Here is a 12,522-nt window from a genome sequence, read left to right as displayed (position 1 = left end):
GTTTTCAATGGCCTCAAGATGTCAGTGGAACCTGCTAAAGGAATAACATCCTTTCATCTTAATGTCTGTTTCATCATCACACAGTACTATCTGTCATCAGAAGTTCTCTCATGGAATCCACTACTGTAGAGACTAACAGCTAAGTTCTAGAGTCCTATAATTCCATCTGACCTTCAGGCTAAATTCTGGTAAGTAACACTGAGGCCTCAATTTTCATAAGTGACGAGTGATTTGGGGTGTTTCATCCTGAGATTCCTTAAGAAGGCCTGGTTTTCAAGGCTCAACCACCACCTCCTAAGAATCGGGCTCTTCTAAATGTTTTTTATGTGGCCATCCAAAAACAGAGGCACCCAAGATCACTGGTCACTTTTGTAAATCTTGGAACAAAAAAAAAAGCAAACAATCCCCCTGCAACACACCTTTCCTGTGGGAGAGGTGTAACTGGAAAACTCCAAGACCATAAGCTTGTTCATAAAATTACTATAGAACTGGAAGCATGTAGAGGTAAGCATACATTTTACTTACGAAAACAGAACAAGTGACAATGTATATACTGTATACTGCTAGCAACTAAAATCTTGACAAATGCCTTTACGTTTGTTAAAAGAAAAGGAGTACTTGTGGCACCTTAGAGACTAACAAATTTATCTGAGCATAAGCTTTCGTGAGCTATAGCTCACTTCATCAGATGCATGTAGGATACAGACTAACACGGCTGCTACTCTGAAACCTGTCTTTACGTGTGTTGAGTGTCACTATAATGTTCACAGTACCCTCTAGAGGAATGCCACAGTAATGTTTTCTCACAAAGATGTTAATGGTAAGCAGCGTACAGTATTCAGATGCTTAGGGACAGGTCTTTGGCTGCTGTAAATCAGCACCGCTCCTGATTTGGCCCTGATCTATGCGCCAAAACAAAGAAGAATTCATGAAAGTGACCTTCGCTGTATAGACTTTTGATAAATGCCTTTGCTCTGCAGACATCAAATCCCGCAGTGGCTTCATTCTCCATAGCAATCAGGCAGATAGCACTAAATGTCCTCTCTTTTGATTTTCCTGCACTTTCAATAATCAAAAAAGCTGTGCTATGTAAATAGCAAATAGAACTGGGCTGCCTAGAACAAGCAATAACTGCACTTCCTGGCAGCAATAATTCTAGCAATTGTGACACATTGCCCCAGAGGGCTCCATCAGACTTACTTCTGCAGACGGGGTGGGAGACAGTGTCCTTGGAGACTGAAAGACATGAAAGAGAGAATGTTACAGAAACAGGCTTGCTCCTGCTTTGCCAGCAAATGCTGATCTAAACACACCTAGGTTAGATACATGTGTGACTTGTTTTGGCTTGAGTGCATGACATTTCATTATGGGCAATTTATCACATGGCTTTACATGACCATGTATCTGGCTTTCTACCACATTGAAGTCTTTAAACTATTCAGTTTAAAATATACCGAGACGCATATTTAGAAGCAAAAAGGGAAAAGTTCAGGGGAGTAAACTGGTGCAAATGGAAAGTGATGATTTCAAAACTAACCTGATTCAAAAAAGCAGTTGGGATCAAACATGTCTCTACTGAAGTCAATGGCAGAATTCCCATTGACTTCAATAAAGCCAGGATTTCACCTACAGTTCCTTAGGACAGGTCTACACTACAGGTGAAAGTCGATCTAAGCTACACAATTTGAATTACATTAGAAGCGTAACTCAAGTTGACGTAGCTTAGATCTACTTACCACGGGGCCCGCACCATGCTGAGTCAATGGGAAAAACTCTCCCCTCGTCTCCCATTATTCTTCTCATTCTGGTGGAGTACCAGAGTTGACAGGAGAGCAATTGGCGGTCGATTTAGTGGGTCTTGACTAGACCCGTTAAATCGACCGCAGGCGGATCAATCGCTGCAGCCTAGATCCCACCAGTAGTGGAGACAGGCCCTTAAAAACCAACAGGGATACTCAGATGCTTAAAGTTACACAAGACCTTAAGTGTTTTGCTAGATCATCACGCACCACAGTTACACCACATTTACATGGGTCATTTTATTGGCAGGGTAATAGTAGTTTTAGCATTTCTGGGGTTAAGCCTGTAGTCCTGATGTCAGCAAAACTCTCATTGACTTCAATGAGAATTTTCCCGGCTTTAGTACTGTTGGGTTGGTCTCTCTCTAGTACAGCAGTAGACAGGTTCAAGAAAAAACTGTTCCAGATTACAACAGCGGCGATATAAGCAGCAGTAGGTGGTCAGGGTCCTTCAGTGCTATAGTCTCTTGAAATAAAGGGAATACTGATGAAAAGTGACTCCCACAGTAATTAATGCACCAAAAGTCAAGAGGCCCAACTCCTACACCGATCAGGGCACTACGGTGGGAGAGAAATTGCAGACCTGTGGATTCTGTATAGCTTGAACATTCAGAACGCTTATAAACATCTTCAACGGTCAGCCCAGATGTATATTTATACCGAAACAACAAACCTTTCTAATGCCACTATATATTACAAAATGATTTCTTCCTATTTGTGTATCTATTATGTTAACAAGTTAATACCCACAGTACTTCACATCCTGAGCTTAGCTTCACTTCCCAACTAACTCCCATAGCCACTGTAACTAAATTACTAGCTGGTTGGCCTCCACTAGGTGGTGCTATGTGAAAACTTTTTTCATTGCAGACTTTTAAAGACACAGTACAGGGATTTATTAAGGAATGAACTGAATTGATTAGAGAGAGACTATTATAGCCATTTTAAAAATGATTAAAAGGAAAAGTCTAATGCTACCCTATATTGTGCCTGGAACCACAGAGAAGAGGAAAACAAGGGGCAGAGCAGCTGCCCAAGGAACAGCTGAAGCAGCTTTCCATCCGCTCTGCTGCCGTAGAGCATTTCTGCCTGATAAATAGGTCCCAAAATTCAGAGTAGTCAGCACCTAGCCAGCTCCAGAGGCTGGTGCAGCGGGGAGGCAGTGTCAACAGTGTGTACCCCTTGGGTTGGGGCTGCTAGCAAACTTGTGCTTGGAGAAAAAGTTCCATGTGCTCTGTCCTCCTTGCTGACTCACAGCTTTGCCCTATTTATGTTGATGGGGTTTCTGCACAACTTAGGGGAGAAGAATTCAGTCTGATAAAGTTTCATTGCAAAGGAGCATGAGGGATGGATGGAAAATACCTCAGAGTTTCTCTCCACTCTCCTGTCTGGGTGCACAGGACTATAATTGGAGCTGTGTGCATTGTGAGGGGAGAGCGGACCCCACAGAGCTTATAAGAGGTAACGGCACTGAACTCTGTTTGCTACATAAAAGAAACAGAAGTGAATAAGACTGTCTATTATATTGTGAAACATTCATGGGTAAGTTCCCAATAGGAGATTTTGGTTGCAGCACTCAGCAAAACTCCTGTACCTCAAACTGGCACTGCTCTAATCCCCATTGGGCTTTTGCATAAAATGACCCCTCTTGTTTGAGGGGACTGTAGCAAATTTTATTTAATTGTATCAAATGGACGTTGAAAAAAACACAGCCCTTCCCACGAATTGTGACAAAACCAATTAAAGCCCAACGGAAGGTTCATGCAAGTCTATCATATTTCATTTTTATAATGTCAGATTAAAAGTCACATGCAACAAACTACAGAGAGGGATATAGCTAATCAGGAGTGTGCCCAGGGAACTGATTTATCCCCCACGTTATACGTTAGGATTGACCGCTGCTTAACTGGACTGCCCTTGTCAATGAACACCCCAGATATGTACATCCCAGTGCCAAGAAAATTAATACGTTCCCCAGCAACCATGGCAACCACTCATTTCACAATAGGGCCATGCGTAGACCCTGTGTTGGCAAGGCCTTAGACAGTGGTAATGCAGTGTCTTTGAGGGCAAATGTGGCAGCCACTACTGGCTAGATTTTCACAAGAGCTTTTCACTGAACACACTGCGCTCCTTTGGAAATATGGCCACTTCTTTACGTACCTAAATGGGAACTGAGAGCTTGAGGATATGGCCCTAAAATAGGGCTTGATCCTGCACTCACTGATGCCAATGGCAAATGCCCATTAACTTCAGAAGTGCAAAATCAGACCCCCTACTTAGGAAAAGCTTACCTGTAGCATTGTACACGGAAACCTGAGGAGTTATTTCTGAAAGGATGCAATGGCTTCTTGAAAGGCTATCATATGGACCTTTAAAGTCAACATGGAACATCACCAGGCAGTGAAAGAAGGGAACTCTTTAACAGACTTTCATGAATTGGAGAAATTGCCATTGTGTTCCTTTTTGGATTTTTAAGGCTGAGTTATGACGACTGTCGCAATCCACCTCTCTTAGTTTCTCTTTTTTGCTCTTGGCATACAATATGAATATGAATAGTAAGTAATATGGCATATGATGTAAAAGACAGTTACCTTTTCCCCGTAATTGGTGTTCTTCGAGATGTGTTGCTCATGTCCATTCAACTTAGGTGTGTGTGCTCACCACAGACACTAGTGCTGGAAGTTTTCCCTTCAGCAGTGTCCGTAGGGGACCAGCTCTGGTGCCCCCTGGAGTGATATGTATATGCCGCGGCATATAGGGTGCCACCGGCCCCCTCCACCCTCAGTTTCCTCTTGCTGGAAACTCCGACAGTGGGGAAGGAGGGTGTGTCATTGAATGGACATGAGCAACATATCTCGAAGAACAACAGTTATGGAAAAAGGTAACTGTCTCTTCTTCTTTGAGTGATTGCTCATGTCCATTCAACTTAGGTGACTCCCAGCAGTACCCCTCGGAGGTGGGTAAGGCGTTCACTCCCATTTGTGTTACAATCTACATTGCAACCCAGCGTCGTCCCTGGTCTGCTGAGTGATGGCGTAGTGGGCCGTGAACGTGTGCACCGAGGACCATGTCGCAGCTTTACAGATGTCCTGGATTGGAATGTGTGCCAGGAAGGCCGTCGAAGATGCCTGCGCTCCAGTTGAGTGGGCTCTAATGAGCGGCGGTGGCAGGGCCCCTGCCAGCTCATAACAAGCCCTTATGCAAAAGATAATCCAGTTAGAAATCCTTCATTCTATCAGCTGTAGAGAGGAAAAGCTGAGTTGACCTACAGAAAGGCTTTGTCCAGTCTAGGTAGAAAGCCAGGGCCCTTCTTACGTCCAAAGCATGGAGGCACCTCTCTTCATTAGTCTCATGGGGCTTGGAGCAGAAGACCGGAAGGATGATGTCCTGGCTCATGTGGAAAGCAGACACCATCTGGAAAGAAAGGCTGGGTGGAGCTGGAGCTGGACCTTGTCCTTATAGAAGACCGTGTACGGCAGTTCTGAGGTCAGGGTTCGCAGCTCAGAGACTCATCTTGCCGACATCACTGCCACCAGGAAAGCTACCTTCTATGATAGGTGAGACAGGGAGCACGAGGCCAGAGGCTCAAAGGGTGGGCCCATGAGCCTGGACAGAACCAAGTTGAGGGACTGAATTTGAGGAAAGTCTCTCGAGACCTCTGAGGAACCTGACCATCATGTCATGGGAGAACACTGTCTGTCCCTGGATGGGTGGATGAAAGGCGGAGATGGCCACCAAATGCACCTTGATAGAGGATTGTGCCAGGCCCTGGTTCCTCAAATGAAGCAGGTAGTCTAAGATCAACTGCACCGAAGAATGCGAAGGGGAGATGCCCCGTTTGGCCGCCCAGTGGGAGAACCTTGTCCACTTTGCCAGGTAGGTCTGTCTAGTCGAGGGTTTTCTACTCCTCAGGAGGACCTGTTGGACCTGCTCTGAACAAGTCCGTTCTTCAGGGTTCAGCCACGCAGCATCCATGCCGTGAGGTGGAGAGATGCAAGGTTGGGGTGCAAGAGGTGACCGTGGTCCTGTGACAGCAGGTCTGGTTGATCTGGCAGGGGCCACGGGGGAACCGCTGCCAAGCTCAACAGCATCCCAAACCCGTGCTGCCGTGGCCACGCTGGGGTGATAACCTGCGCCTTGTCCCTTTTGATTTTCGCTAGGACTTTGCTGATGAGTGGAATCAGAGGGAACGCGTACAACAGGCTTCCTGCCCATGGCAGGAGGAAAGCATCGGAGAGGGAGCCCTTGCCCAGACCCTGTCTGGAGTAGAACCTGTGGCACCTCCTGTTCTGTCTGATGGTGAACAAATCTACTTGGGGAGTTCCCCACCTCTGGAAGATCATGCCGGCTATATCCGGGTGGAGCATTCACTTGTGGTGAGAGGAGAAGTCCCTGCTTAGGTGATCTGCTAGTGTGTTCCTGGCATCTGGAAGGTGACATGCTTCTCGGTGGATACCATGGTCGATGCAGAAGTCCCAGAGATGGAGTGCCTCTTGGCAGAGGGCCAAGGATCACACTCCGCCTTGCCTGTTGATGTAGAACATCAAGGCTGTGTTGTCTGTGAGAACTCTGATCACTCTGCCCAACAGGTGAAGTAGGAAAACCATGCATGCTCTGCACACCGCCCTGAGGTCTTTGACGTTTATATGTAGCGTCAATTCCTCTGGGGACCACATACCTTGGGTATGGAGAGTGCTGAGGTGGGTCCCCCAGATGAGGTCCGAGGCGTCTGAAACCAACTCAACTGAGTGAAGAGTGTTGTTGAGGGGAACTCCTTACAGGACTTTCCTGGGATCGGTCCAACAATGCAGCGAGGTAAGTACAGAAGGTGATGACCTTCTCCAGGTGGTCCCTAGACTGGGAGTAGACCGTTGGCAGCCATTGCTGCAGGGGTCGCATCCGGAGCCTGTCGTGGTGCACCACATATGTACACACTGCCATGTAACTAGTAGATGCAGGCAAACTCCGGCTGTGGTCAGGGGAAACATGGAGACTTCTGCGATGAGGTCCGTCAGTGCCCTGAATTTCTCCAGTGGCAGGAACGCAGTGGCCCAGGTCGAGTCGAGCTCTGCTCCGATGAACTCTATCCTCTGTACCAGAAGTAACAGGGATTTTTTGTCATTTACCAACAGGCCGAGGCAACGGCGCATGGTCAGCAGCACCGCGACGTCCCCTTGGACCTGGAGTTGCCCTTGATGAGCCAGTCGTCGAGGTACGGGTAGATCTGGACACCCTGACGTCTGAGGTAAGCCACCACCACCAACATGCACTTGGTAAATACCCGTAGTCCTGTTGCTAAGCCAAATGGAAGGACCACGAATTGACCCCTTTAACAATTCCTGATGCACCTTAGCATCATCCTGGGGAACTGGTAGAGTGGCCCCACTATAGCCTCATCTGGTGATGAGGAGGAGAAAGCTGGTGCAAAGGGGTCCTCCACAACCAGAGGTGGTCCGACAGCTTGCTCACCCACTTCCTCTTGTGCCTCCAGGGTGCCTGCAGCTGAGGCCTCTTGAAATGGAGAGGGAGGTAGCTGATCTCTCTGATACCGGATACCGAGTGGGTGGCCCAGGAGGGCTGAGTGAACCTCCATGGGTACCACTGTGCCAGCCACGGAGTCTAAGACTGCGGTGCCGTCAACGTAGTCTGCACCATAGGTATCGTAGCTTGTCCTGCAGCTAGGGAACCTCGCTTCAAACCTGAGCTAAAGTCGGAGCGGTCGCTCCCCTGCAACCAAGATGGGGCTGAGTGGTGGCTCTCTCCCGACTGGTACCGGTCACTCCTCCCAGAGTTGGATCTGGCTGACCTTGACAGGCACCCGGATTGGGGCCTCGGCAACCGGCGGCACTCAGCAAATCTGCAAAGGCAATCTGTGCCTCATGCTCAACAAGTGGTACTGGGATGTCGAGCAGGACTGGGAACCAGAGCGGGCTTGGTGTGAAGCCGCACGGTGATGCTGCACTGGGGAATCAGCGACGGTCCGGGGAACAGTACCATCAGTCCCTTGACCTGTCCCTGGAACGGTACCGGTGCTGCGCAGATTCCGGCGCCAACTTGAAAGTCCTTCCAGGGAGTGCATGCCTACAGAGGTCTGCGCCCGGTTACCGGCAAGCTGCACCTCGAGCCTTCCTTCCCATGTCCGAGGTCCGGAGACCGGATGGGGCTGTGAAGCTTCTGTCTATCACGGTCAAGAAGCGTGATGGCTGCAAGAGGGCGACCACTGGCAGGATGTCCCCCGCGACAGGGAGCGTTGCCATAAAGGTGGAGACTGCGGTGGTCTAAACGCGGGTTTACTCCATGACCGGGACCCCGCAGGGGCCAGAGTGGGCGGCACTGGGAGGAACATAATCTCTTGCACTGCTTGCAGGGCCTCCGGTGTGGATGACACCCAGAGCTGACGAGGACCTCCGTCGATATCTGAGGTAGCTGGCGGGGAGTGGGTTGAGCTACACCTCGGGCCCCTGCTCAGGTTGAGCGATCCCGAAGGGGGTGAAGAGGTGCCTGAGACAGGCCCTTGATCCACCCCAGACTTGTCCTTTTCCTTGCAGGAAGCTGGAAACCTTCCTCGCTCTGTCTTCCTGGGCTTCTTGGCTGGAGCCATGGAAGGGAACCAGTGCCGTGCAGACGGTACCTGTGGGAAGCTGCGCACTGAGGTCACGGTGCTTGGCGCCGAATCAGAGTGCTGCTCCGGCATTGGGGTAAGGGCAGACTCCATAAGGAGTGCCTTCAAGCGAATGTCCCACTCCTTCTTCATCCTGGGCTTGAAGGACTTGCAGATTCTGCACTTATCAATTATGTGACCTTTGCCCAAGCACCATAAACAACTGTTATGTGGGTTGCTAATGGGCATGGGCCTTTTACAGCGATCACAGTGCTTAAAGCCTGGGGACCAGGGCATGCACCATCCTGAGGCGAAGTCCCGTTTGGGACCTACTAAGTCTTTAACAAATAGGGAAAATAAAACTAGAGGGAAACTATAGACAACAACATATAAGAGGTAAATGGGTTTGAACGAACGAGAAGCAACATTGCTAGCTGAAGCAGCAACAGTTCCATGCATTGTCACTGGCAGCAAGAAGGAACTGAGGGCGGAGGGGGCCGGCAGTACCCTATATTCTGTGGCGTATGCGCGCCACTCCAGGGAGCGCCAGAGCCGTCCCCTACGGATACTGCTGAGGGGAAAAACATCCGGCACCAGTGCATGTGGCGAGCACATGCACTGAAGTTGGATGGACGTAAGCAATTGCTCGAAGAAAAACCAGGAAAAACACTTTGCATTGTGCAGAGATCACTTTAGTAAACAGCATTGATTCAATGTAGATTTCATTGTGAACATGTATTAATCACACCTAAATCCTAAAGTCAATTTAGCAGCATGTTTAATTTAATTAGTTATTCTGTGTGATAAATATTTATCGAGATTGTGGTTGTTAGTGTCTACCTCAAAAGCCAGAGTGTTGATGAATGTGTTTTCACTACCCATAAGATGTCTCCAAAAATATTTACCGTGCCCAAAGCGCATAGAGCTGCATGGCAAATGAGGTTTACTGTGAAATGTGATGCCACATTATCTTGGAAGCATAATGTTTGCCAAACCTTCAATTAAGGGCATGTCATTGATGTACAAATGGAAATCACTTCTTTCTTAGGGCCAAATGCTGTGGTCCTTAATTGAGCACAATTCTAAATAAAGTGAATGCGAGGTGTACTCAATTCAGTACCAGAGTCTTTAGCCCTGAGTGAGTAAAAGCCAGTATGCTAGACTATCTGGTTGGTTGACAACTAAATTTTAACTAAGTTTGTTAATTGAACGTTTTTTTAGAATATAAATCAATCTTTGTTCACACATTCACATAACATTTACTGATGACTAAAATGCTATGCAAACACTCCACAAAGAGGGATATGGTTAACTGGAAATATGTATAATTAATTTACATACAGAGTATAAACTTTTTTTTCATATAGAGTGCAATTCCTCTCCATGTCTGTATGTATCTTCTCTTATATCTTAAGGACAGAATTTATTTAACACTACTACCTACAGGCCCTGGCCAAGATTAGGATCTTACTGTGTTTGACACTGTATTAACACATAGCAAGAGCCGGCTCCTACCCTGAAGAGCTTACAATCTAAAGAGAGAAGACAGACAAGGGCTGGGAGGAGAAACAGAGGCATAAAGAGTGAAGCGATTTGCCGAAGGTCACACAGAAGTCAGTGGCAGAACCCGGGTCTCCTGACTCCCAGGCCGGTACCCTAGCCACAAGCCAATGCTGCCTCCCTATTTCTGTATTCTTTCTATTACTTTTCTTTTTAAAAAAATGTAAGTGAATTTAGTGCTGCTGAAAAGCATTGGATTGAAGAGACTTTTCTGAAGTCTCTTATTTATCCATAATAGGTACCATGAGGGCAGCTGCAAACAAGCTTCCACCATGCTGCTTTGTCAAAGAGCATCAAAAGTGACGGAATGTCACCACCTCCAAGGGGAGAGGGTTCTTCATTTCCCCTAGTCCATTCAGGTCTCTCTTCTGTTACCATCAGGGGACAAACTGGTGTTGATTCTGATGGTGGTTTTTGCAAGGAGGGCTCATGTCTACTGGGATCTGGAGTCAGAAACCACCATTCATTTCACACACACCTCTAATTAGCCATCAGTTAGATTCACCACCAACCTGGACTAGAAGTGCAAGGTTCTGTAATTCATTACCAAGTTTCTGAGCTGTCCTTTCCCTGTGCTCTCAACCACTGTTGTAGTTTAATGGTACACATATATGAAGAGAACAGCCCCTGTGAACTATGTAAATGGCAAATACAACAGTGAGAAAACTGGGGTCCTTAGTTATAATGGTCAGCATGTTCCAACTCACCCATTCACTGGCAGGCAGACTGATTTCTTAATGGGGGAGATTTTCAAAGACATGGAGTTGGGTGCCCAAATGCCACTAGTGCCTCAGAAAAAGTCTCCCCCAATGTGAATAATTTATATAATCTTTCCACCCCATCCCCTTTCACACACTCATAAGACAAATAAGGTTCAGTCCAGTTCAGGCTCATTTCCTCCATGTTGTTAGAGAAGGAAGAAGTAGATGCTCTGCCAAGGGTTGGCATGAAAATTGCTGAGAGAAGCAGTAGCATGTATGCTGAGCACTTACACAGTTTCTTTGATTGTGAAAGGCTGGTTCCTCCTAAGGCTCTGAGACTTGCAGAAACAAGGGCCAAATGCTGCACTCAAATACACACAAGGGACCATAGGAATTGCCAGGGTGGAACTGAGCAGATTTGGGCCCACTATCTCTTTAGATCTTCATTTCTGAAAGTGCCTTTTACTCCCTCGGAAGGCATGAAATGACCAATCTACTTAGAATCAAACGTATTGGGACTCGGGAAGGCAATACTACCAACGGGCAATTATGAGCAGGGAAGATCACCTGGAGAAACAGAAAGAAACCTGCACCCTTTGAAGCACAACTTTCAGAAGAGAGACCAGATACTCTTTTTGATGCAGGATATAAGGCTTGCTCTCAAATGGCAGATACATCAATTAAAGCAGAAAGCAACTGCTTTTATAGAGCAAGCCAATGCACCTTCCTGGATATATCTATGTAAATGATTAGCACCTCACCTAGATCTATCCCACATCTGGAAAAAATGCTTTGGGCCTCTATTTCCCCATGAGATGTGTGTGTCAAAATCCCAGTGCTGTTAACCCTCTTCGTTGCCATACTGCTGTAATATTCATTTAGCACCCTGGCGACCCACTGGGAACATCAGTGCGTTAAAGTGATATACTTCGTACGTGACACAGCACCGGAGTTATGTTTGCCTCATGCACTGAGCTTGTAAGCAGCCATCAGACAGTCAATGTGAGTTACGAATATACATGGAGGAAGAACCACACCCCGCCAGCCCTTAGTTAGATGCTGGTGTTAACTGAAGGTGAGCTATACAGAGCAGCCATACACTTATTTCTGCAGCTGGCCACACGAGGAGATGTGAGGTATGAGTCAACATCACAGTTCCTTCCTTTAAACATGGACCAGATAGATGCAAGCCCTTGGACTGAACAGCAGCAACAACGGCATTGAATAGCATCAGTTACAAACGGGTTCAAAAGAGGGTAGAAGTGTAGCCGACTTTGAATGCTAGCGTATAACAGAACGGGTTGCTCATGAATTCATTACCTCTCCAAGACTCTGTCTCTCCTGTCTCTCCTCGTAGGCGGAAGTGTAGAATGGTTCATAAGTAATTAGGTCTGGACGTTCAATGTCATAAATGGCCTTGACTTTGGGAATAGCTGCTAAATCCTTGTAATCAAGGATCTCATTGTCTACTTTTGCCTGAAGGTCAAAGACAGAAGATAAATTAACACACACAAATGCACTAGTAATTTCTATTTTATACAGTTCATTCTTTGAGGGAATTTGCTTTCACAATGCACTTAAAGAAAACCCTTCTTGCCACTCCATTAACGTATGAAGTGACTGACTCTTCTTCAGCATCATGCCTCCTTTAATAGCACAGAATGTTTTTTTTTTGAGAGTTTAGGCAAGAAGCAGCATGGTCTAAATAGACTGAACATAGGAGTTCATGATTCCTAGTCCTCAAATCAAAATCCCAGCTCTGCAAATGACCCACTGAATGGCCTTGGGCAAGTCACTTCACCTCTCTGCTTCAGCTTTTCCCAACCTGCAAAATGTGGATAAATAATACCGGCTTCCT

At 46.9% G+C, this 12,522-nt stretch overlaps 1 protein-coding gene across 8 annotated transcripts in view; it reads right to left on the bottom strand.

Moving 5' to 3' along the window:
* ABLIM1 (actin binding LIM protein 1) overlaps positions 1-12,522 on the bottom strand; it is a 321,669-nt gene that overhangs the window by 43,966 nt on the left and 265,181 nt on the right. For all 8 annotated transcript variants that reach the window (XM_084634868.1, XM_084634873.1, XM_084634874.1 and 5 more), the window contains exons 10-11: positions 11,985-12,140; positions 1,201-1,236 (exon numbers count right to left, since the gene is read on the bottom strand). In XM_084634868.1, the coding sequence (XP_084490994.1) occupies positions 1,201-1,236; positions 11,985-12,140 (192 nt within the window). The remainder of the gene's footprint in view (positions 1-1,200; positions 1,237-11,984; positions 12,141-12,522) is intronic.

The sequence above is a fragment of the Lepidochelys olivacea genome, assembly GCF_965140295.1.
Source record: "Lepidochelys olivacea isolate rLepOli2 genome assembly, chromosome: 7".
In the NCBI taxonomy this organism is placed as follows: domain Eukaryota; kingdom Metazoa; phylum Chordata; order Testudines; family Cheloniidae; genus Lepidochelys; species Lepidochelys olivacea.
The sequence above is the reverse complement of the archived record's forward strand: the minus strand, read 5'-3'. Positions and strand labels throughout refer to the sequence as shown.